Genomic DNA, 26,827 nt, shown 5'->3' on the forward strand with positions numbered 1-26,827 from the left:
GTATTCACAAGACAGAATTTAATGACCAGGAAACAGCATTTTATTGTTACAACCAAACAGATGCACCTTTCCAACTAACTCTTTTGCGACTGCGTCAAAACCCAGCTGGCTCAATTTACGGTAGCTATTGCGACAGTCCATAACGTAATAGCGGTGCTGTACTACTGCATTAGTTTTAAAACTGAACATAACAGCCATGTTAACAAGAACAACAAAAAGAAGAACAACAACAACAGCAGAATATGGCCAATATACGTCGCAAAGAATCCCGCAGCATGAAGACCATTTAACATGAATAACTGTATTTAAAAAGAGATATTATTATTATTATTATTATTATTATTATTATTATTATTATTATTATTATTATTATTATTTCGATGTTTCCAGTACTGAAAAAGGGTACACAAGTCTACAGATCTGAAGGGACTAAATGTATGTGAACTATATAGTATTTAAATATGTATCATGCACATTAATATATGTTTTTATATACCGGGGTACCCGGTTCCGGATTTTCTACCCGTGCCGACCTCTAATAATAGGTAATGCTTTACTGGGCAACAATACACAGAATGTATAAGTGTAGCGTGTGAGGAGGTGAAAATTCAGAATTCTAATAAACAACGAGGTCTGCACTTAAAAACAAATCATCGCTATTGTACTCCATTGTATTATTTAAAACGTCTTCTGTTTACTGTCTTTTGCTTCTTTTTTTTCCTCAGATGCCTGAATAAATCTAGACATTTTTGCTTTTTACTTTTCTCTCTTCTGTGGTAGTCTGCATGGTTACTGTAGTGAATGTTTTCTTAATTTATTGTTAGCTTTAACTAGTTCCATTTTCATACACTACAGAAATCAAAAGTTGTAGTGTATGGTGACATATCCTACAGCAACAGTGGTCAGATTGGTTGTAAAGGTTATGATGGTGTACAATACTCAGTAATTTGGTATTGCTTTTTATTACAATATCCTGACCTTAACCATTATTATAACTTTAATTACTCTGTAATTACTGTTCATTTTTATCAGGCTAAAATCATCTACATGTATATCTACCAAGTGTCATTAGAACTCTATTTAGAATATTCTGCAGTCATTTTTTAAGTGCTTAATAGGATTTAAATGTACCATAACCTCATGTTAAATAAGTTGACCTCAGGTCATGGGTCACATTAACAGTATTTGAATGTGTCTTGTGTAGGCTTTCCAAAGAAAGTATGTGCTCACCCCTGAATCTGAGGAATTGAATAATTGAATATTTAATAAAGAGTAGAACATTTGAATGTGTTGAGACCTAATTGTGAAAATAAGACCCATTGCATTTTGTTGGATTTAAATATACTTATTTTGCTATTATGTTTGTATTCTTTCTTTCTTGTGTTAACATCACTTAAGCAAAGGTTTGAACTCTGTTTTAACTGCAGAATTCATTTTTCTAATTTGTTTGAACTGAAAGTGATTTGAAATTAATCCAGTTTATTTCCTTTGGTAGCAGGTCCAGTTAGGATTGAAACACTTGGCAGAGAAACTGATCTAATTCTGCTGTAAGTGGGTATTAAATTAAAACCCTAAATGCAGGGGGGAAAAAAACACATATAGAACCAAAGGTTGTCAATTAATATTGGAAGTAGGTAAAGGAATTTACAAATAACAAAAAAAACATTACACATAGAGGCACTGAAACCCATTCTCTTGCTGAGCATGCTGTTCCAGTGAACAGGATTCATTCTGGTCTCTGGTCCAGTTAGTAAGTCATGCAAAAAAATAAAATACATCACAGAGGAATAGGTCACCATTTCTCTATATAGAACCATCTAGAATTTTCCTTCCAACGAGAAGCACCTATATTTTCAATGAGGGCCTGAACATTAAAATGATTCCTTTATCAGTACACATAGAAACATTCTAAATATATGCATATACATCCATTATAAAAAGGTGAGCTACACCCAAGTTCTGTTGGCAATTAGTTCTTTTAGCATGTCAAACCACTGATACCTATCATCAGCAATTTAACCCTGTCTAAACAACCCACACCCTTACATAATTTGCCTCGGCATAATGTTTTTATTTACTAGAATACAAAGAAACCATCAGTCAAGTAACCTCAACAATCACCCCTTGTCACTTTAATAATGCAGGTGTAAGAAGCAATGTTTTCTAGAATTGTTTTGGACCCTAAACACACTGATGAAATGTCACAATGCACAAATACTATGACTGTTCTTTTATTATGAGATAATGTAAGATACAGTATTATAGTAGTAATACAACAATTTATAGTAATGTTGTTTGAGAAGTGAAATACAGATGTGTAATGACTAAAGGATACAGGTTTACATGTTTTTCATAGTAAGATTTAGGACTTTTTTTTTCTTATCGTTAGCCTGAATGAAACAGATGTCCATGCCATTTATTTATAAGGATTACTACAATATATAACTAATACATCAATTCTTCACTTCATTGGTAAATATGTTCATATTTATAAATGCACCTGTGTTCTGTGGAAAAATCTTTTGGGGCGAAAGTAACCTTGTTCACTTCTACTAAAAAAAAAAACTAAAAAAAAAACCTTATTCACAGGAACTTCAGAAGAGCAGTGAAAAGGTAAATAAGTCAAACCATATTTTATTTTTGGAAATTATGGAATACAAATGGTATATTTTTTCATTTGAAATGTGATAAATAACAATTCTAAAATGAAAGTAAATTCAGTCTTTGTTTGTTTTGTTTTGTTACTGATGGATACGTTTGGTTGACATGAAACTACACCATGGAAGAAAACTTAAATGTATACATCATGTATGAAATACTGTCCTAGTGCTGCGCGTTCCCGAGCCCTTGCGTGGTGACGTTCTTTTGTGAACGCGGACAAGTTCGATAGAATGTCAATGGTCTCGGCAGGCTGGAGTAGAACATGAGGGAGGTTTTTTAGTCAAAAACAACCAATGCAAAAATGTCGATGAAACTAGCGGTCAGTGGAATATTAATAAGTGCGGGAAGAGTGATTCCCTGTAAAACGTTATACACTAGTTACGACAGCAACTTTGTGTACACAGCGCAGCTGAGAATTAATAGTAGATCATGCTGCAGAGTTGTTAGTGGACAAGGCCTGGAAGTTGTTGCTGTTATTCGTGACCTTCCACCGGCATTTCGAAACTGTAAATGCTGTGCGCAGTCTGGACACGTTGGACCTCGCAAAAAAAAAGACCAAGTTGCTTGCAATTACTGGAACTGTACAGCCGAGGAACCGCGAGACTGTTCTGCCACGTTCAGTTTGAGAACCAAACGGGGATTCACATTCAACAAGTGCAGTGGTGATCACAGCAACAGTAGGTTGTGGTGCAAAACAAGCATTCCTGGATTTACTGCACTTTCAGTATTTAACCACGGCTGTTTAGTTAGAGGTACGTATAGCTTCTGAACTCTATTGATCTTGATGTCACATGAAATTTTGGGTCAGCCGATGAGCCGACTACAAACCAAATCTTAAATTCAAAGTGTATTTGAGCCACTTCCTAGACGACATCCAACCAGGAAGGTATCCACTGGGTCTCAAAACCTGTTGTGTTTGTATGTCCTTGGTCTCAGTATTGTAAATTGTGTTAATAATGACTGGGGTAATACATGTTGAGTGTAAATATTGTATTAAATAATGTTAATTAACCTAGCAGTGTTGAATTTAAGATATTTTAGACTGCAGGAATGAAAATAGGAACTTCATAGCTGTTTCACCCATTCCAGGTTTTACTACAACCTTGATTAGCCTCAGTGCATAGGTAACAAGCTCAGGTGTGTCTTCTTAAACATATGTAAGAGGTGTGAGTTCTTCTTAAAGATAATTAATCTTCAGGTAAAGTTTTCAAAATAGTTTATTCAGGAATCAAAATGCAAACAGGAACAAAGCAAAACAAAGGTGATACATCAGTGATCTCACATACAAGTCTCAGTTGATGGTGTTCTGAGCTGGCGTCAGTGTAGATGTTATTTACTTCTGAACCAAGATGAGCTTTCATGGCATCAGAGATGTTTTTTTTTTTTTTTTTCTGAGCCGGCATGGCACAGAGATGTTAGTTTCTGAGCTGAGCTGACCTGACCTGACCAAAGAAATTACTAAATATTTTGCAGTTGTTAATTATAAGGTGTATTGAATAAAAAACTAATGTACACATGTAGGTCTAGTGAGAAACTATTATTTATGTATATGAATTATGGACATATGTCATATACATCAACTGTATAAAAAAATGATAATCTAAAAATGTCCCAGAATGTTCAGAAAAGTATTTTTAAAGTTGCAGTTTTTAGTCCCCTCAGAGTAGGGAGTTGCTGGGAATGGATACTGTAGCCAACCATTGTAAATTCCCTACAGACAGTATACAGCTGCTACTGCTGATCTGCAGTTTAGTCTTTGCAGTAATCATGTGCACAGTATTATGCTTAAGTATCAAGGTACAGAAAGACAGAACAATCTGTCTGTCATTCAGATATTAATCCAATTAAATCCTTTTAACACATTTATGTAAGTAGATTTCTGCTCATTTTAAATCTGATGTTTTTGTTATGCATTTTTTACAAATAGTGCAAATCATGGGTTAAGGGAGGAGTTTTCACTCACTTGAATGGTACCACAGTTGCAATAAAAAGGCAGAATAATCTGATGTACACATTTCTTTTGTTTCCTGTTTATTTAATATATAATTTGTCACAACAGTTTGGGACTGACAAACTGCTGATTTATGACAAAATACCAAACCGTAGGCATAATTCTTAACTTTTAATTACATGTCTTTGGATGCACATAATTAAAAGGTAATATTTGGGTACACTTGTATTCGCTTTCTATTCAACAAAGTTAATATAAATAATACAAAATAGTCTGCACTGTAAATGTTTATCACGCTACCATTTACTACCCATTTTAGCACAATTATGTGCCGTTTAAAATGTTTACAACATCAAAAACGTTAATCCATTCAATCAAAATCACGCATTCGTACAGGTGGAACGTGTGGACGTGATAGATTTTTTTTTTTTGCGGTTCACTGCTGCTAAACAAAAGTGAAATATTTAGATAATACAGTAAAAAAAAAATTCAAGATCATTGTTTTACTTTCATTTTTATTTCCATTTCTGAGTCGTCCTACGTACCCCCTATGACCCCTAGATGTAGTTGTTCATTTTGGAAAATTACAAAATAGTCAGGTGTTTTATTTGTTATCTAAGTATTATAAAATAAGTAGCGGGGTTCTGAAAAAATACTGGTATACAACCCCATGTGTTGCTACAACTGTTTAAAAAAGGAGGGGGGAGAGGGGAGGGGTGGGTGGTCAATGTTAAAAATCATTTTTGTCTGTTTTGATGATATAATACATTTTGATACTGCGTTATTTTGTGATAAGCCCATTTCACCTGCCTCAATTATATAACTTCACATCCTCCTTTGTTGAAGATATTAAAACCCACTGAGGCATACACTAGGATAATATCTATACATTTGGAACTACTGTGCATTGGGCAAGGATACTATAGTCTGTAATGCAGGAAGTGAATGTAGTGAGAAAAGGAAACACAAACTTTAAACTAATAGCATTGTGGAAAGATAAATGCTCTTGTATAAGGATTTGTATAAAATTAAACTTGGAAAACCAAAAGAGAAACAAAAAGGGACTTGTTTGAATGCTTGGACAGAAAGGAGGTAAGGTGTTTTACCTCTTTGATATAATGTATTGGTCTCAATTTAATATATAATATATATATATATATATATATATATATATATATATATATATATATATATATATATATATATATATACATATAATGATTTATTTTAATGCTGGTACTGGCTACCAGAATTCAGGCACTGTCACACCTCATTCAGGAGGCAGTGTGGTCCAGTGGTTGAAGTCCAGGGGCTATATTTATCAGTCGTGCGTAAAAACATTACTTAAATTGTTTGTACTCACAGAGTTTAGAATGTTCGCACGCACAATTCAATTCTGATTTATGAATCTTGCGTAAGGCACTCGTATGCACGTTTCTAAGTAAAACGTGTTAGTAAATCTCAATGTCACTAAAATTGTTCGCACATGGAAATTTGCAACGGCTCTTTTTTCTCCGTGAGTGCCCACTCTGCTCTTCTGAAGAAAAAATGAATCGTGGGTTTTGCCTGGCCATTTAGCCACAGCATTTAGTAGACGGAGTCGGGCATCACATATAACCAGCACATTAATTGAGTGGCACTGTGTCATGTTCACAAAATGAAATTCATTCAATGTCAGTGCTTAATTGCTATTTGGGTGCAGTCTATAGCACCAACGGTATTGGGGAACCCAGCAATTAAATGAAAATCCCTTCATATTTCAATCTGCTGTCCATCGGTATAAGGAAACTGAATGTACTGAGGACAAAGGGCAATGATGGAGTCTAAAACCACTGGCATTAGTGCACTAAAAGAGGCTTGTGAAATGCCACTTATGTCTCCGATCTGTCTTTGAACGGTACCAGTCGCCAAATAGCCAAGAGTAGACAGAACTTGTGCAGGAATGGGATGAGTGCTCTGGGTTGGTCTGTATAGCCTAAGTCCCAACATATCACACAATTCCAATAGGACTTCATTGGGAAAGCGATATCTTGCAAAAAGTGTTTCTGTACTTTGTGCAAAGAAGTCATAACAATCTCCTAAACACTCTCTCTTGACGAAAAGCGGCGTTAGCATTTTTTTAAATGTCCCCTTCGACCTGTGACAAAGGCCAACCTAAAGTGAGAAAGGGACCTTGACCAGAAAAATCACCCTGGGTGCAATTTAGATGCTACCATGTGTAGCACCTTGTTCTACTCGTAGGGGGTGTGGGTCCTTAAATGTAAGTATTGCTGTAAGACCCTTAGATTTTAGCTATGAACGTAATTGTTTTTCACTATGCAGTGATGGTTTATTATCCTGAATAATAGGGTTTAGATTTTTTTCTTGCAGTACCATCATTCTAACACAAGGAAACGATCATACGCATGGTCCAGAGTGTGCGTGAGTCTCCGAACATTTCCGTGCAAAGTTGTATGTTGATAAATCTCATACTTTCTGTTAGACTGTGTGTACGCACACTTTAGAATGACATTTGTGTGTACGCACGATTGATAAATATAGCCCCAGGGCTTGTAACCAGAAGGTCACCAGTTCAAATCCCACCTCTGCCACTGACTGACTCGCTGTGTGACCCTGAGCAAGTCACTTAACCTCCTTGTGCTCTATCTCCATGGTGGTCCACTATGAAAGGCGCTATATAAAAAATAGATATTATTATTATTATTATTATTATTATTTGTTACAGTTCACGTGTAAAAATCGGTAAATCTATAGATTAACCGGTAAATGTGTAGATTGACCAGCAACGCAATATATATACAGTGCCATGAAAAAGTATTTGCCCCTGTCTGATTTTCTGTATCCAAACGCTTCCTGTAGTTATTGATTAGTCTCTCACAGACAGCGCCGTGGAGGAATTTTGGCCACTCCTCCATGCATTTGTGGGTTTTCGAGCATGAACTACTCGTTTCATAAGAACATAAGAACATAAGAAAGTTTACAAATGAGAGGAGGCCATTCAGCCCATCTTGCTCGTTTGGTTGTTAGTAGCTTATTGATCCCAGAATCTCATCAAGCAGCTTCTTGAAGGATCCCAGGGTGTCAGCTTCAACAACATTACTGGGGAAGCTGACACCCTGCCACAACATCTCAGTGGGGTTTAGGTCTGGACTTTGACTAGGCCATTCCTTTGACTAGGCCATTCCAAATCTTTAAATTTCTTGTTCTTCAGCCATTCTGATGTACACTTGCTTGTGTGTTTCGGATCATTGTCTTGCTGCATGACCCAGCTGCGCTTCAGCTTCAGCTCACGGACTCATGGCCTGACATTCTCCTGTAGAATTCTCTGATACAGAGCAGAATTCATGGTTCCTTCAATGATGACAAGGCGTCCAGGTCCTGATGCAGCAAAGCATCCCCAAACCATGACACTACCACCACCATGCTTGACAGTTGCTATGAGGTTCTTACTGGGGAATTGTGGCAATGTGCCCCGTCCCTGTGTGCATTTGTGTGTATGCGTGCGTGTGTAAATGTTGGTGTATAGATTGGTACACGGGATATAAACGGGTCTGTGTTTCACGTGTATTTAAAGTGTAGATTTGTATTTAGGCACGAGGAGAGCACAAATCACTTCACGTGCTGGTTAAATGTAATATGTGAGCACGGGGTTGCACAGAATTAATTCACGTGCTGGGATTCAAGTGAATAATTAATTAGTAATTGAATCCCAGCACAACAGTATAAATAGGCACATTTTCATGCACTCAGGGTTAGGTGTTCGGGAGTGGAGAACGGGTGAGAGAGAGAGGAGTAATTGAAATAGAAAGATCGTAAATATAATAGTTGTTTGTACTCACCGTGTTTGTTTGTCTCCGTGCACCGTTTGTTAAGTGTTTAGTCCGTTTTGTATGTCTGTTTATTTTGGCTACCAGTGCCGTGTCCTGTTTTTGTACTGTTAAACCTTTTTATTTTGTTAATAAACGCTGAGTGCAGCCATTGCACTCAGCTCATCACAACCACTGTCTTTGTTTGAATTCCTGATTCTGGTCTGACGCCACCCACTCCGGCCGTCTTTGTGACACGTGGTGTCATCGTGGGATAGCCGCGCCTCCAAGCGTCAGACCAGGAGGGGTTTTGTTTAAAAAAAAAAAAAAAAAAAAAAGAAAAAAATATAATGGCAGAAGACGCCACAAAATGGCGGGACTGGTTCCTGGAGAATGCTGGGCTGGAGGCCCAGTCTCTGCCCATAGTCGTCCAGGCCCTGTGGATGATGGACAGTGAGAGATGGGAGGCCTATCAGCAGGAACACACCCCAAACACCTTGTAGGAAGGTGTGGAGTTTGTCCTCGGCTACCTGGAGGCAACCATAAATGGAACAGCAGCCCAGGTAGCAGGACCACCAGCAGAGGGTGAGTACCTGCTGTCCCCATCTCCACCAGCAGAGGGTGAGTACCTGCTGTCCCCATCTCCACCAGCAGAGGGTGAATGCCTGCTGGTTTTGCCTTCACAGCCCAAGCGGGAGGCGGAGACGGATAAAGAGGTGAAGGACAGGGAGGAGGAGTGCCGCCTAAGGGCCAGGCATCCACGGCGATGTAACAAGCCATCGCCGGGGTGCCTCCTCTGCGACCAGGATCACCTGTTCGCCCACTGTCCCTTCCGCAGCTATGGGGAGGAGCCTGAGCGTCCACAGCCCAAGCGGGAGGAGCCTGAGCGTCCACAGCCCAAATGGGAGGAGCCTGAACGTCCTACGCCTGAGTGGGAGGAGCCCGAACGTCCTACGCCTGAGTGGGAGGAGCCCGAACGTCCTACGCCTGAGTGGGAGGAGCCCGAACGTCCTACGCCTGAGTGGGAGGAGCCCGAACGTCCTACGCCTGAGTGGGGGGAGCCCGAACGTCCACAGCCCAAGAGGGGGGAGTCGGTGCGTCCACAGCCCAAAAGGGAGGAGTCGGTGCGTCCACAGCCCAAAAGGGAGGAGTCGGTGCGTCCACAGCCCAAAAGGGAGGAGTCAGTGCGTCCACAGCCCAAAAGGGAGGAGTCGGTGCGTCCACAGCCCAAAGGGAGGCAAGTCGGGGCTTCCACAGCCCTGGGACCCAAGCCACCAGCAGAGGGAAAATGCCTGCTGGCTCAGCCCCAAGAGCCGGAAGGGGAGGGGTTACAGGCTCAACCCCCTGAAAATTTTTGGGGGGGAGAAGGGCAGGATGCTGGTGTCCCCCAGCAGCCTCTCGCTATGCTGCTGAAGGCAGCATGGCGCGCACATGCCCAGCCGCCACAGCAGAGGGAGCCAGCACCGCCAGGAGCAGGAGCTGCCTCTGCCTCCACCACTTCCAGAAGCAGAGGAGCAGGAGCTGCCTCTGCCTCCACCACTTCCAGGAGCAGAGGAGCAGGAGCTGCCTCTGCCTCCACCACCGCCAGGAGCAGAGGAGCTGGAGCTGCCTCTTCCTCCACCACCTCCAGGAGCAGAGGAGCAGGAGCTGCCTCTGCCTCCGCCACCACCACCGCAAGGAGCAGAGGAGCAGGAGCTGCCTCTGCCTCCGCCACCACCACCGGAAGGAGCAGAGGAGCAGGAGCTGCCTCTGCCACTTCCAGGAGCAGAGGAGCAGGAGCTGCCTCTGCCTCCACCACCGCCAGAAGCAGAACAGCAGGAGCTGTCTCTGCTTCCCGTACTTCCACCACAGGGAGTACGGTGGCCGGAGCCCCAGAAAGGGGAGCTGTCGGCCACGAAGAAGGGGGAGGAGGTCTGGAGACCACCAACCCCAGCAGCAGTTTCGCTGCCGGAGATCGTGGGGGAGGTCAGGAGACCTGCTCCCACTGCAGCAGTTTCGCTGCCGGAGATCGTGGGGGAGGTCTGGAGACCTGCTCCCACTGCAGCAGTTTCGCTGCCGGAGATCGTGGGGGAGGTCTGGAGACCTGCTCCCACTGCAGCAGTTTCGCTGCCGGAGATCGTGGGGGAGGTCCGGAGACCTGCTCCCACTGCAGCTTCTTCGCTGCCGGCAGTACTGTGGTCGGAGCCCCACCAAAGGGAGCTACCGGCTACAAAGACAGGGGGAGAGGTCAGGAGACCACTTTCCCCAGCAGCAGTTTCGCTGCAGGAGCAAACCAACAGGCTGTCAGCCGTGCCACTACCGGCAGGGGTGCTGACAGCATGGCCAGCCATGGGCCCACTGAAGCCTCCCTTCCCAGCCCGAGACTTTGTCCTGGACTGCTGGATTTTTAAGGGGGGAGGTGGCCGTTGAGGCCATGTGTGCTGCGCACAAGGGGGGGTATATGTGGCAATGTGCCCCGTCCCTGTGTGCATTTGTGTGTATGCGTGCGTGTGTAAATGTTGGTGTATAGATTGGTACACGGGATATAAACGGGTCTGTGTTTCACGTGTATTTAAAGTGTAGATTTGTATTTAGGCACGAGGAGAGCACAAATCACTTCACGTGCTGGTTAAATGTAATATGTGAGCACGGGGTTGCACAGAATTAATTCACGTGCTGGGATTCAAGTGAATAATTAATTAGTAATTGAATCCCAGCACAACAGTATAAATAGGCACAATTTCATGCACTCAGGGTTAGGTGTTCGGGAGTGGAGAACGGGTGAGAGAGAGAGGAGTAATTGAAATAGAAAGATCGTAAATATAATAGTTGTTTGTACTCACCGTGTTTGTTTGTCTCCGTGCACCGTTTGTTAAGTGTTTAGTCCGTTTTGTATGTCTGTTTATTTTGGCTACCAGTGCCGTGTCCTGTTTTTGTACTGTTAAACCTTTTTATTTTGTTAATAAACGCTGAGTGCAGCCATTGCACTCAGCTCATCACAACCACTGTCTTTGTTTGAATTCCTGATTCTGGTCTGACGCCACCCACTCCGGCCGTCTTTGTGACAGGAATGCAGTGTTTGGTTTTAGCCAGACATAACTTGGCCCATGTCGGCCAAAAAGTTCCACTTTTGACTCATCTGTCCACAGAACATTGTTCCAGAACTCTTGAGGATCATCCAGGCGCTTTTTGGCAAACTTGAGACGAGCATTCATGTTCTTCTTAGTGAGCAATGGTTTCCGCCTTGCTACTCTGCCATGAATCCCATTTTTGCCCAGTGTCTTTCTGATGGTGGAGTCATGAACACTCACCTTAGCCGAGGCGAGAGAGGCCTGCAGATCGCTGGATGTTTTTCTAGGGTTCTTTGTGACTTCCTGGACGATTTTACGCCTTGCTCTTGGAGAGATTTTGGCAGGACGGCCACTCCTGGGAAGATTCACTACTGTCCCAAACTTTCTCCATTTGGACAATATGGCTCTGACTATGGTTTGGTGGAGCCCCAGAGCCTTAGAAATTTTCCAGACTTTCCAGACTGATCGGCATCAACATTTTTTTTCCGGAGGTTCGTGGCATGATGTGCTTCTAGAACCTGTGTTCTGACAACTTCACTCTGATGGTAAGGGCCAAAGTTAGTCAGATTTATATTGTGCAGGGCTGGCCCAAATCAGGCCTGGTTGTTAAGCAAAGTAATCAAACAGCTGACCCCAATTATCCCTTTAATTGGGTTGAGTTAAGTAGGGGGGGGGGGGGGGGGGGGCAATAACTTTTTCACACCTGAAGATTGCATGTTTGATTACCTTGCACACCAAACAAATGTCACTTCTCTGACTCCCTCTATATACTACTACAACCCACAAAAAAATCTGACCAAATACAATGTGAAAAATGTGCAAAAATGCAGAACAGGGGGCAAATACTTTTTCACGGCACTGTGTGTGTATATATATATATATATATATATATATATATATATATATATATATATATATATATATATATATAAAAATAAAAATTGTTGCCTTGCTTACAACCTTTCAAGACATATAGATAATGTCTGCCAAAGACTAGGATTCATGTCAGCAGCTCCAAGGACAAATATTTTGTGTGTACTGTCTGGCATTCTCCAGCACATATTAGTTTAAATATTCTGGCCCCGAAGAACACAATTATGCAGCATAATCTGCAAAGAATGTGTTGCCCCTTAGTTGTAAAATCTCATTTATTTTTGTGAAGGATGAGTAGCCTTGTCAGAAATGTCCTCAAACTCCAAGGACATGCATTCTTTTTAGCATTTTGTTGATGTAAGAATACGTGCAAAGTGATTTGCGGCTGCAAAACACTAATTGCTGTCAAAAAATGTGTTTAGCTGGAGTAAAGTGGGACTTTAGTGGTCATTAAATATGCGGCCTAGTTAGATCGTGTCTGACTAACCTGCTTGATTTTTTTGAGGATGGAACATCGACAATGGATAATTGCAAAGCACACAACATGGTTTATTTAGATTTCCAGAAAACTTTTGACAAAGTCCTGCATAAAAGATTAATTCTCAAACTGAATGCAGTAGGGATTCAAGGAAATGCATGCACATGGATTAGGGAGTTGTTAACATGTAGAAAACAGAAAGTACTGATTAGAGGAGAAACCTCAAAATGGAGCGAGGTAACCAGTGGTGTACCACAGGGATCAGTATTAGGTCTTCTGCTATTCCTAATCTACATTAATGATTAAGATTCTGTATAGTAAGAAAACTTGTTAAATTTGCAGACGACACAAAAATAGGAGGCGTGGCAAACACTGTTGCAGCAGCAAAGGTCATTCAAAATGATCTAGACAGCATTCAGAACTGGGCAGACACATGGCAAAGGACATTTAGTAGAGAAAAGTGTAAAGTACTACACGCAGGCAATAAAAATGTGCATTATAAATATCATATGGGAGATACTGAAATTGAAGAAGGAATCTATGAAAAAGACCTAGGAGTTTATGTTGACTCAGAAATGTCTTCATCTAGACAATGTGGGGAAGCTATAAAAAAGGTCAACAAGATGCTCAGATATATTGTGAAAAGTGTTGAATTTAAATCAAGGGAAGTAATGTTAAAACTTTACAATGCATTAGTAAGACCTCATCTAGAATATTGTGTTCAGTTCTGGTCACCTCGTTACAAAAAGGATATTGCTGCTCTAGAAAGAGTGCAAAGAAGAGCGACCAGAATTATCCTGGGTTTAAAAGGCATGTCATATGCAGACAGGCTAAAAGAAATCTATTCAGTCTTGAACAAAGAAGACTATGCAGTGATCTGATTTAAAGCATTCAAAATTCTAAAAGGTATTGACAATGTCGACCCAGGGGACTTATTCTTTTTTTTTTTTTTTTTGTAATTTAGTCGTTGCCAATTATTTTTTTATTATTTTCTCCCCAATTTGGAATGGCCAATTATTTTTAGGCTCAGCTCACCGCTACCACCGCTGCGCTGACTCGGGAGGGCGAAGACGAACACACGCTGTCCTCCGAAGCATGTGCCGTCAGCCGACCGCTTTTTTTCACACTGCGGACTCGCCATGCAGCCACCCAAGAGCTACAGCGTCGGAGGACAATGCAGCTCTCGGGCAGCTTACAGGCAAGCCCGCAGGGGCCCGGCCAGACTACAGGTTTCGCTGGTGCGCGGTGAGCCGAGGACACCCTGGCCGACCTAACCCTCCCTCCCCCCGGGTGGCGCTCGGCCAATTGAGCGCCGCCCCCTGGAAGCTCCCGTCCTCGGTCGGCAAAGGAATAGCCTGGACTCGAACTCACGACGTCCAGAATATAGGGCACATCCTGCACTCCACGTGGAGTGCCTTTACTGGATGCGCCACTCAGGAGCCCATTTTTCGTGTTCTTTCTTATATTTGCATTTCCCTTTAATTCGTTTTATATGTTACATTTTGTGTTATTTCGTATTTACGAAAAACATGGGGCTCTACTCATAAGTTAGCATTAAAGTATGCACTGTATTTTTTGATAATACAGTACTTGTGACTAAGATAATGTTGCATTTTACACAAAATACAATTTACACGTATAGTGTTTAATTTGAAGAGTAAATTACTCAATGACCCAAAACCTTATCTTTAGTGCTGATAGTAAGCATGTCCTATCTGAAGACCTGCTTAACCAGATGAAGAGAATGTCATTCATGGCAGATTGTGGTCACTGCTTTGAATTGACTTTGCTGAAGGGGATTCTTGAGAGGTGCCTCAGAGTTTCCAAGCAGGTGATGTCTGGTATCATACCAATATTGAAACTCGGTATGGCATGTTTGATGTCTTATATATATGATGTGTCGAGGCATGCAGAAGTCGAAACTGTCTCTTTGTTGGCTATAATATCCTCAGCAATGTTCAAATAAAGTAAGCCGTTTTTGTAATCTAGTAGCCAATAAATAAAAGCAATTTCCTTTTTTTTTTTTCAAATCTATGTAGAACTCAGCACATCAACAGTATCCTTGCAGTATGACTTGAGAAAAGTGGAAAGATCCCCATCAGGGAGCAGGAAGTTTTATTTTGATACTCATGCAGTGGTTTGCCTTCTGGAAGAGAATGGTAAGTCTGTTTTATCAATGTTTGTGAGAACAGTAATCATTGAGGCCTCCTGCAGTACAATTCAACATGGCATTCCATGGCTAAAGGGTTAACATTGTCAAGCTAAGCTATGTTATGGCATGGCATTTCGACTGCAATAGCTGTGTCTTTGTTTAGTACGCTCTGCCTGTGATTCACACAATGTTAACTTACCAACAACGTGTCTCTGCAGGGTTCACCACTCCACAGGCGGAAGTCATTGTGGCTGCTTTAGTAAAAATCATGAACTCCAGTATGGAACTGGTTTACAAAGACATGGTCACCAAAGTCCAACAGGTAAACTGCAATAAACCATTAAACTTGAATCATAATGGAAGACTGACAAATGGCTAGATGATTTTAATATGCATTTGCAACTTTCAAGTTCATATTTATGGAAATTCCAGGTGCAAAGTTCAATTTGACCTAAGATGACTCTGCTTTGATGCTGGTTTATATTCTGTGTACACAGCTGTATTCTGTGATTCTCCCTGTTAAGGTAGGTCATGGTTATTGTACAAAAAAAAGTAATTATATACAGGCACAACTGCGGTGTCAAAGACTCAAGTTTCTGCTTCATAAAGATATTACACTTTGATTTACTGTCTTAATGTTTGGTTCACAGCTATATTCTTTGATTTTCTTACTTAAGTTCCATTGTGGTGTTGTCCAGTAAAAAAATGACATTTTCACTGCCACATTGGTAATTTTTAGGGGTGCACTGATAAAGATTTTCTTGGCCGATACCGATAGCCAACGGTTATCTACCCATATCGGACGATACTGATAATAATAGATAGTGTAGGTAAGCTATTGTAAATTACTAGAACAAGGCATAGGGCCTATATTTACACTGTTTTATAATTATAAGTGTTAAATAATTAATATAAATTGTTTACTTGTTGTATTTGACAAAAACTAACAGGTATTGTTTACCTGTTGCATTTACTTCAGAAAATGAATACAAAGAATAACGTAGTATTATATTGTGTGTTTGACAGCAATGTACGCATTTGCTTTCCAACATATCCACACAAAAATAACACTTTGCATTTGCACTAGTAAAAACACTTCTATAGAAAAAAAAATCTAATGTGACATTAACTTTTATATCCACTCACTGTCAAACATTGTGTGTTATAACTTTCGACCTATAATGTACAGTAGAAAAAAAATTAGCCTATGCAATGTCAACTACAACAACATTCATTAAATTCTTATTTTAAGCATACACTGCTTAAAAATGCAGCCCAACTTAAATTGTTCACTTTATCAAAAACAAAAAGATGTCATGAAAATATCCGGTTACAAGACGGCACAGTAATCTATTCCAGCTTCAAAATGCCATCTAATACACCCACAACCAATGCAGATTAAGCAAGATAAAACAAAAATTACAAAAGGTAATTCCCACTTAACGTTTAGAGAGCCTACAACTCCTTGGAAGTTAGGGAGATTGTTGTCGTTGCTGCTGTAGTCTTGGTTTTAAAAAAGTGCTTTTCAGCAAAACTGTTTACGTTCAAGGATTTGATGAAGTAAGCTACAGAGGAGGACCTGAGGTGATGCCAAGCTGCCAAAGAGAGAGAGAGAGACAGAGACAGACCTCAATGTTATTTAGGATTCGACCCATTTTTTTTATTTTTTTTAAAGCATCAGAATAATATTCTACTCACAGTTAGTTCATCGTTGGATTTAATGTAGCATCAAGTCTTTCCTGCTGCACACAACTCGCTACCCTATTGTTGTCTTCAGATATTTAAAAAAAAAAAATCCAAACACCACTCTTTTGATATGTATTTACTGCATTTTGATTGCACGTTACACAGCACTGGGGAAATGAGTGTCAGTGTCCTTATGTCATTCGTAAGTGCGCCTGACCAAACATTCAATTCTGTGTTGGAAGAAATTCAAGCATGAATATCGGTGTACATTATCAGCTAAAATAACAAAAACTGCAGATAGCCAATTGTGTTTTTTTCCCTTATATCGGTGCCATGCCGATAGGCTACCGATTATCAGTGCACCCCTAGTAATTTTGCATGTTTTCACATGCTTTTCCCTTAGCTATGCTTTGCATTTACCATAGTTTACCATGGTTTGACATTTTTTTAAATATTTTTTTTTACTTTATCTCTTTGGGTTTTTATTTACAATGCTTACCCATGGTTTACCAGGCTTTCACTATGCTTTATTACACTTTGCTATGTCTTTACTGTGGGAAACTTAAAACGGTAACAATGACACAGACCACACTCTTTGACAGAGGGTATTTATAGTTGGTACAGATTTATCCTAAGCCCCTTTCACACACAAATGCCACTTCTGAGCCGTCTCGGAGACGTTTAAAAAATTATTTAAAATACCCATTCACACACCACGAAATTGTGCAATCTGTGCCGGTATAATGCCGTCATAACCCTTTCACATGGCCAAAGGGGTCATGTGAGTACAACTTTCAAACCTGTCAGTCAACAGATCGTTTTCATGGCAACGGCGATTCACCCATAAATTTCAGCATCACACACCGTCCCTTCTATTTGTAAATTCACCTCCTCATCAGCCCGTAAAGTTAACAATTCATTGACTTATTCCAGACACCATTTACTACCTTGTTATTGATCAGCCATTGTATTTGAAAAAAATTAAAGTGTGTAACACCAAGGACGAAAATACCCAACACGTTCGGCATACAGTCACTTGGGATGTTGACTTTCAATCCATGCCCACTATAGCGTTTCAGTGCCGGCATAGCCTTTCACACAGGAGTTAAGACGGTTCAATGCCGTCTCTGAACCATCTCGAGAGGTGGTTAAGAGACAGCATAAAATATGACGGCTCTGTGACGGTATAGGCAATTCACACAGACTAGAATGCTGCATCAGTGCCGGTTCTGAGCTGTCATAACTCGTCTGTGTAAAAGGGGTAGTGTTCTGTCAGTAAAGCAATAAGTGATAAATGATGGGTTGACATGATATAACTGCGAAGCGTAGTGTCTTTAACCCTTAAGTGTGCGGTTATATCATGTCAACCCATCCCCTGGAGTGCCTTAATGTTATTATAAAACGAGTATGAAATTATTAGATTTATTTACTTTTTAAATGAACACAGCAAATTAAATAATGTATTTCCAATAACAGTAAATATTGCTACACATAAGTAGTTCCAGTGTAAACATTTGTTTAAAGTGTTTTATTTTAATAAGTTAACATAAGTTTATTCATATATATAGTACATATTGATTACAATATGTATTAAGTAAATCATGTCTGTATATCAATTATATGAATCTATTACATGCCACTTTACTATTTAATTAATGGACATATTTAAACTTAGTAAATTTACATAAATACATATGATAAAACTTTTTTGTTTAGCTCTGCTGGTGTTATTGGGGGGTAGTTGTTGTCTTGTCTTTTCCACTTCTTCATAGTTTTTTAATTACTGCTATGAATATGTTGTTACATTGTTAAATGCTGCGTCTTTCGCTAAATTCACTTTGGTCTGACTTTTTAGAGGTTACTTACAGATATTAAATATTATAGAATTAGGAGGAGGATGAAGGATGTGTCTGTTGAAAGGTTGTGTGGGATTAAGGTATGGCTGATAGAATGCAACTAACCAATTGGAGAGCATGATTTTTTCAAGCAGATTTATAATAAGCATTAACTATTTCATTGTCACATTGTTAAATTAATCTATGTACATATCAATGGTACAGTACAGATCTTTTTCCACAGATCAATTTGACTTCATGTTTCTAAACCATTTTGTCTGACATTCTATTTAAGTTATGCCCCTGGAGATGCTTTGTTTTTCTTCACCATTTATAGCTATTATTAATATTATTTAAATAAATCGTGTCTTGTTTATTTTTCGGCTTGGCAGGAGATCATGCTTCAGCAGGTAATGTCCCAAATAGCGTCTGTTAAAAAGGAGATGATTATCCTGGAAAAAAGCGAGTTCACGGCATTGCGGACTGAAAATGAGGTAAGCTTGGCAATGGCTACAGAGAAAGGTCACTAATCACACCCATTAAATGACAACCGCTTATCCATTCTTGCTAAGGGCGTTCGTTAGCCCAGGTTATTAATAGCAGTCTCCGGCTAAGAGAACACTCGTAAGTAAGCAAGCAAAGAGTTCTCTTAGCCGAAGTGTTCTCAAAGATGGAGTTGACCACCAGACACAATATGAATGAATGAATGAGTAAATAAATATTTATTACTTGTCATGATGCACATGCATCAATCAACATATGAAATGAACAGAATAAGTAAGAGAAAAGCAATAGGCAAGTGTATGTTAATAAACTATAATAAAGTAACAGACAAACTAATGTCAATAAACTAACTGTTAAACTAGGCAATAATACATGACGGTGGTTCTGGAAAGATTGAATAAACCAAGACACTCTCTGACAAGTCATATTTGAAAAGATTGAATAAACCATTTGAATTTAAGTTTGATTATGATGAGTTAGTTATCAGGTTACAAAACAGTACTGTATCAGTTGTGAACGAATTGCTAACGATGCCAAAAAGTTTTTTTTTTTTTAAACAAAGTTCCTGTAACTTTACAATGGGAAAAATCCATTTCACTACAAGGGTGTTCTCTTAGCCGAAGTGTTCTCTTAGGAGGTGTTCTTATACGGGGGGACTACTGTATCAGAATAAGCCCTGTCTGTCTGTTTGTATGTCACACTTCTGGTTTTACATACATCTTTGAAGGAGTACTGTATGTATATCAGAATGTGGGGTTATGTGGAGGCATTTGTCTGTCCGTACAGTTAAACATTTTCAAATGTGTATAGAGTAGTTTGTTCATTTTACTCATGACTCGTTTTGTATTTAGAGCCATTGCACAGGATGAATTTCACTGACATGTTGTTTGTGATCTGTTCTAAGGAAACCCAGCCAAAGTTGGGGAGTGGTTCTACTTGTTCTATAGAGAGAGAGACAGAGACAGAGACAGAGAGAGACCTACATACTCCTGTAATAACTCTAGTCAACTGAAAGTCTGATTGCTCTAATGATACATTTTGTAAAACACCTCCATATGGTAAATCTAAAACCCAAGACTGGGTGTCGGACAGTAGAATCTCTGCACCTACTTTTGCTGGGTTTTTGCAGAACATTTCATTTTGCTTTGTCATATGTTGTTTTTGTCACCTTTTGTTCTTTAGAAAGTGAAGATTGAGTTACAACAGCTGAAGATACATTTAACTGTGAGTATTCTATGTGTTCAGTCCTTTTTGGTTTGAGGATTTTGCTGCTTTTCCACTTCAGTCAGTAGTATGGTATGGAATTCTGCTGGTACTCACCGGTGCTCGGTACCGGGACTTATTTTGATGCCAGTACTGGGTAGCAGGAATTATTTTATCTGCTTTTCATTCAATGCATGCATTCCATCCACTCTTACACAGTTCACTAGCATTCCGTTTTCATTCAATGCATGCATTCCATCCACTCTTTCACAGTTCACTAGCATTCCGTTTTCATTCAATGCTTGCATTCCATCCACTCTTTCATAGTTCACTAGCATTCCGTTTTCATTCAATGCATGCATTCCATCCACTCTTTCACAGTTCACTAGCATTCCGTTTTCATTCAATGCATGCATTCCATCCACTCTTTCATAGTTCACTAGCATTCCGTTGAAAAGCAGTCTCGTCACAGCAACTAAACTCATTTAAATATTCGGAAATTAACCAATTGATGACCTGTTGACCTGAGCTCTTGGTAGCAAGATCATGAGAAGTTATTTGGCTGCTTTAGTGCCAATCATTATAAACCAATCGGGCAGTTTCATTTTGGCATGCATCACAAATCTCCGCCCATTTCGCTTTGTGTCAGTGCTCATTGGTTGATCAACCAGAGGTGGTTGAAAACAGCGGTACAGCAGTCTCCGACTAAGCAGCAGAGCAATTTAAAAGGAATGACTCTGTTTAGTGCTTTGGAATGTCTCAACATAAATTGTGCTATGTAGAATTAAATGATGATGATGATGTTTATGATGTGTGCTTATTATTAATAGAAAGGTTTTCCTAATAAAATAATTGGCATTGGTTTATTTTAGTTGAATATTATAGTTACACCATGTTCAATTTAGATGGTTTTGTCACATCATCACTTGGCACTATGAGATTTAAACATGTCCTGTTCCAGTTCAACTGGGCGAGGAATGCAAAGCTTTATAAAGCCCTGAGCTGAACTAAATAATGCACATCTTGCTTTGAGGTTTCTGGGGCTGCAGTGACATTTGAAGTCTGTGGTTTAATGTTTTGGTGATTGTGTACTGCTGCTTTTGTTTGTTCTGTCTCAATTGTAGTAGCCATAAAAATGTTGAAATGTATACAAATAAATTTTGAATAGATGTATATCAGTAATAGTACAGTATACATCATGTTTTAACTACATACACCATTTTTATTAAACATTTTGTGTTTTTTTTTTTATTGTTTTTTTTTTTTACCTAAACAGACCTCGCACAGAAAAATTATTTAGTTACCATAATTTCTCATTAACGGCAGTAACTGTAACGTACAGTCCTCCACTCTTTTTAATTAACTGCCTATTTACAGTAAATACTGCCCATGCCCTCTATAAAAATACAATAAGATCAATTAAAAAATACACATTCAGTGTTTTCCCTAGAAAATCACATAGGCCCGGGGGGGGGGGGTTAAGTTTGCTGTTATTTTTTGCACAAAGTGCAGGTGTCTGTGAAGCTTATTTTTTGTGGCTTGGAGAAAAAAAACAGCCATGACCTTCTGATAATCATATTCCAGGCTGTGTTTCAAACAAACACTCACGTCTTTGATATTTAACATCCCACCTCAGCCACTGACTCATTGTGTGACCCTGAGCAAAGTCACTTCACCTCCTTGTGCTCCGTCTTTCGGGTGAGACGTAATTGTAAGTGACTGCAGCTGATGCATAGTTCACACACTCTAGTCTCTGTAAGTCGCCTTGGATAAAGGCGTCTGCTAAATAAACAAATAATAAAATAAGTTTGATTTGCCTTACATTGAAACTTCAACACACAAATCTTAATTCATGCAAGCGAACTGAAAATTGATCATTGGAGGAAGTGTCAAAATAAGTGAAAATACTCTCCCATATGGATTATTACCAGCATTATACATCTTCATTGGTAATTTACGCTATTCACATTGTATAATCGTTAGTTACACAAAGCATTTCCTTTAGAGTTACAAATCAATCAACCGATTTATTTATTTTTTAAAAGTTGTAGACATACCATGGTCAGTGTCCTCTGGGGTCCTTTACCCATTCCAGGTTCTACGTTTAGATTTTTATCTACTGGCCCCTTGGGCCACTGAGCTACTGTTTTTGCTGGCCTGGATGCAATTTTATCTGGCCCAATATATTTATATATTTTTTTCTTGGCGGTTTTTATTTTTAGTATGTTTTTAACTGTGTATGGTAAACAAAGAGAGCCCACGTCTCAAAAGAAAGTGGCTAAACGAAGCCTTTCAATATATGTTACTTCAGCCATTTAACATGCACGCATTTGTGTGCTTGTCAGAAAATGATAATACTGTATTCAAGATTTGAAAATGTATGTGTAGAAATGATACTCATTTTTTCACAAGCAAACCCGCAAGCAAGCTGTTACCATATTGTCATAGCAACGTTAAAACTGAATTATAGTAATCCTAATTAGGGATGGGTCAGTGTAGTCAAATACACGATTACACGAAAAAATAAAAAACTATTCGAATAGCATATTACATATTCGAGTACACATAAACCTTATACATTAGCTACTAGTAGAAGCAAACACATCTTTCTTTTATTTTTTTAATGCTGACGCTTAACACGTGTTATGTCAGTCTTAAACCTGTTGTTATTTGCATATTAAATGTAAGGACCCTAATTAATTATGCAGTGCTTGTAATAGCAACATTCTGCAGTAATTGTATTCTGTTTGAAAATGTTGCCAATTTTATTGCTTTAGCTAATGTTAACAGATCCCTGCTTGAGTTCCGCTGTAATGACTGTACACAGCAGCTTCTGCAGCTGTTGCTAGCCAGTCGTAAAACAGCTTCTGTGAGCATGGCACTGGCAAACTTTGACTGTGTGAACTGAAATAAAATAATGTATATAGCAAGTGCTAAAAGAAGTAATCCAAGCAGAACAACGCAGTGACTAATAAGAAAAGGCAAGAAACTTGGAGTTGGAAAGGAGTTATTTTTTAACTCTGGACTGCAGTTCAATGTAAAACATCTACTGTTGACTTTCTGTGAATGGATGGAGTAACGTCAACATTTGCACTGACCATTAAAAGTACAACCAGGTATCCTCGTTTTGAATTATTTACAGGTTATTGAATAAACAAGTAACTTGACTTAGCTTCATCTGATGTCAGTACTTGATGGCTAGTTGTAATTAGTAATGTTAAACTATTGTAATGTTGGAATGTATTTTCTATTGTTTGGGCTAGGTTACAATATTTACACTATTAAGATTATTTTATAAATATTATTTGTTAGAATTAAACAGATGTAGAATATTTAGGTTGTTACGATAGGTGTTATTTTATTCTGAATACATTATAGCAAAAATTATTTGGTGGTTTGCGCAATATTATGCTACTGTTGCTTTAATTGGAAGAGATACGCGCTGTGACATTGCTGCTCATTGAGTTCTGTATTTTAATTCAGTAAACAAAAGGAAAAACTTGTGCCTAAGGAAATAGGGTATTGAACGAAGAAATCTCGTCTTGGACATTGTTTGTTCATTTCGTGAGCCCGGCTAAACTTTAACGGCTTACACTGTTATGCTGCCTGCTGTACACACGCATGTGCCTTTTATTCTTGGGAGTGTAAGGGACCAGAGTTCAGGTAATCGAATACACAAAAATGTTGCATCCTGTGTATTCAATAGGAAACTATTCGAAATTCTACAACTTAGTTGTAGAAAACCCGATTTGTAAAAGATTTGCCATGTCGCGGGAACGAGTACCAACACAGCACTTCGTTACCTAGTCTCAGATTCTGACTGTACAACAAATATGACGTGCGGCGGGAAAGTTAGTATTAGTTCATTGTTATGTTTTTAAAAAATGGTTTGTAAATTAATTTTCAGCTTTTTGGCACACTGGCCCATTTTCCTGGATTCATGAAATGGAAGCCATGTGCACTATATATATATTATACTAGTTAAATGTAACCGGCCCTGAATGCGAAGGGTATGAAAGCAAGACAAGCATTAATAATAAGCAACAAATTATATTTTGTAATGTAATTGCTTGATCTGGAATCAAACTAACTTAGGCTACTTGTGCTAGCTGTGTATGTATTGTTTTTAGCTGTGTTGGTGAGAAAAAATAGTTATGTAAATGATAATCCGCTTCTTGCGTTGTGTATCATTTCTCACCAAATCATATTTCGATGCAGTAATTGGCCATTTCTTGCATTGGCCATAATTTCACAGCCAATCATGTTTCAGTACAACCACAGGGCTATTCACGTGATGTAAACACCAAATTATTATTATTATTTATTTCTTAGCAAACACCCTTATCCAGGACGTCTTACAATTGTTACAAGATATCACATTATTTTTACATACAATTACATTATTTTTTACACATTATTTTTACATACAATTACCCATTTATACAGTTGGATTTTTACTGGAGCATCTAGGTAAAGTACCTTGCTCAAGGGTACAGCAGCAGTGTCCCCCACCTGGGATTGAACAGTTGTGTGTACTGTAATTCCCACCTCCATCTCTGTATTTCCTGCCGCTTGTTTGTTTACCTCTGTCTGTGTAATCCAGGGGTGGGCAATTCCGGTCCTGGAGGGCCCGTGTCCCTCCTGGTGTTTGTTCCAATGGATCAATTAAGCTTATAATAAGCACTTAATTGGTGCAATTAAGTAATTTAGGGCACTGTTGGAAAAAAAACTAGGAGGGACACCGGAATAGCCCAGCCCTGGTGTAATCCTATCCTGCCTGTGGGCATGTTCTGTGTCTCCCCTGTGATTGGCTCTTGTCTGTCTGTCCTCATTGGTTGTTTTTGTCTTTGCCCATTGGTCCTAGTGTGTGGCTTAGGGCCAATGGGATGTGCGGCTTATAAGGTGGCGAGGCTAAGGTGAAAAGAAGGCACTGCGACGCCATTTTGTGGTGTTGTTGTTGGTCTTGTAACCGGAGTAGCTGGTAGAGCTGTGGTCTCTGTGTGTGAGAGAATGGCCTTCTGAAGAAAGCGTCTCTCGTTTTCTGCCTCCTGCTGAAACGCTACACTATGTTTTCTTTAAAAAGATTTTTCGTTTTATAGGTTGCATTTAGTTTTATTTTGTGCTATTTTGTAGTTGCGAAAAACATGGGGCTCTATCAATGAGCTACCTGCCCCTGGAGAACATGGCAAGTCCGTTCAAGCTCACCGGGTGCTTGGCCAGTAGGGGCAGGTAAAGTGACTCTAAGTGAAGACCATGTTTATTAAACCTCAGCAATCACCCACAACCAGTTCAGCTTTCCCTTTGGGATCCCCAGCCCAGATTAGCAACTTGGCATCGCTCTATCAAATTCGATCAGTTCCTGTTTGCTGTACTGAATGCATTATTCATATAAAGAGGTCAATACTTACAACATTTTTTTACCATTTCAATTTTTGGTAAAGTAGTAAGCGGCTATTGGTCATTGCAGTGATGCATGAGCCGATCTCTAAAAAGATGCTGTACATATGTTTACACAAACTGAAAATGCAAGGAGGGTACCAGGATAGATACAAGTGCATAGCTAACCAGGCATAGCACAATTCAGGTAAGATAAATATGATGTAAATTAGACTTCCCCTTTAATTCTGTTTCCATTTTAAGTGTTTTTGGCTGAGAAATGTACCTGAGATTACTTGTAGCTTTGCAGGTGAATATTAAACTGTGATATTCATGTTAGAAGGTAGTGACGGATACTACCATTGTTTTTGTTGCAGGATGAGATGAACAAAATACGTTCAGACATCAAACTGGATATGAATTTAGAAAAGAGCAGAATCAAAGAAATGGTAAGTTTTTCATAATAAACTATGTATACAGTGGTGGAGTAGTAATGGACACATACTCAGAGTCATATAAAAGTGGAATAAAGGTAGCTGATGATGCCATACTGTACTTGGCACAAATGTAGATTTTCAGTTGTGCTATTTAGGCTTTTAAGTTTTCATTGAGCAATTTGAATCCCGAAACAAAACATACTACAGTACTTAATGCCAGTTTTGTGGTACAGTACAATAGCATAATGGGCCTGATTTATCAAGGTATTTGTGTGATCATGCAGTTTGCACATTTTTTTGGTGAAAGTAAAATCAAACTGTAAGGTTACAGAACCAGTAATGATCAACCCAGAAGGTTCATTTAAGGACACAAGGTAACATTAATTTAGCATTAATAGTTACATTTCTCTAAGCTAAGTTTACATTACATTTTGACCTTAATAAATCAAGCTCAATGGCAAGGACCCTTTATGTGAACACAGACATTTTTTCTCTCCTGAAGCCCGGTGGTTGAACCGTAGTGTTACCTGGAACTATGTGCAATACTGTGTTTTTCAGGCATTTTATAGAGTTAAAAAAAGAACACCAGATTAAAGTCTAGCCCTTTGCGGTTCATTGTCGGACCTGGTCCGACATTGCAATTATTCCTATCAGGTCCATTGTCGGACCCTGTCCAACATCATTATAGAAACGCAAAAAACGGGTTTCTAGTCGTTTTTTCTCCGGAGAAAGTCGAGAAAACCATTCAATGGCCGAGTGGGAGCGACAGGAACCGAGACAAGTCGAGAAAAAAAAAAAAAAAAAAGGCGTAGCTC

At 39.3% G+C, this 26,827-nt stretch overlaps 1 protein-coding gene across 1 annotated transcript in view; it reads left to right on the plus strand.

Moving 5' to 3' along the window:
- The first annotated feature begins 2,812 nt into the window (after positions 1 to 2,812).
- LOC117435766 (mitochondrial calcium uniporter regulator 1-like) overlaps positions 2,813 to 26,827 on the plus strand; it is a 34,942-nt gene continuing 10,927 nt past the window's right edge. The window contains exons 1-6 of the mRNA XM_034059179.3: positions 2,813 to 3,413; positions 14,859 to 14,978; positions 15,190 to 15,293; positions 18,885 to 18,986; positions 20,179 to 20,220; positions 25,953 to 26,024. Coding sequence (XP_033915070.3) covers positions 2,963 to 3,413; positions 14,859 to 14,978; positions 15,190 to 15,293; positions 18,885 to 18,986; positions 20,179 to 20,220; positions 25,953 to 26,024 — 891 coding nt within the window. The 5' untranslated portion in view covers positions 2,813 to 2,962. The remainder of the gene's footprint in view (positions 3,414 to 14,858; positions 14,979 to 15,189; positions 15,294 to 18,884; positions 18,987 to 20,178; positions 20,221 to 25,952; positions 26,025 to 26,827) is intronic.

The sequence above is a fragment of the Acipenser ruthenus genome, chromosome 3 (genome assembly GCF_902713425.1).
Source record: "Acipenser ruthenus chromosome 3, fAciRut3.2 maternal haplotype, whole genome shotgun sequence".
In the NCBI taxonomy this organism is placed as follows: Eukaryota; Metazoa; Chordata; class Actinopteri; order Acipenseriformes; family Acipenseridae; genus Acipenser; species Acipenser ruthenus.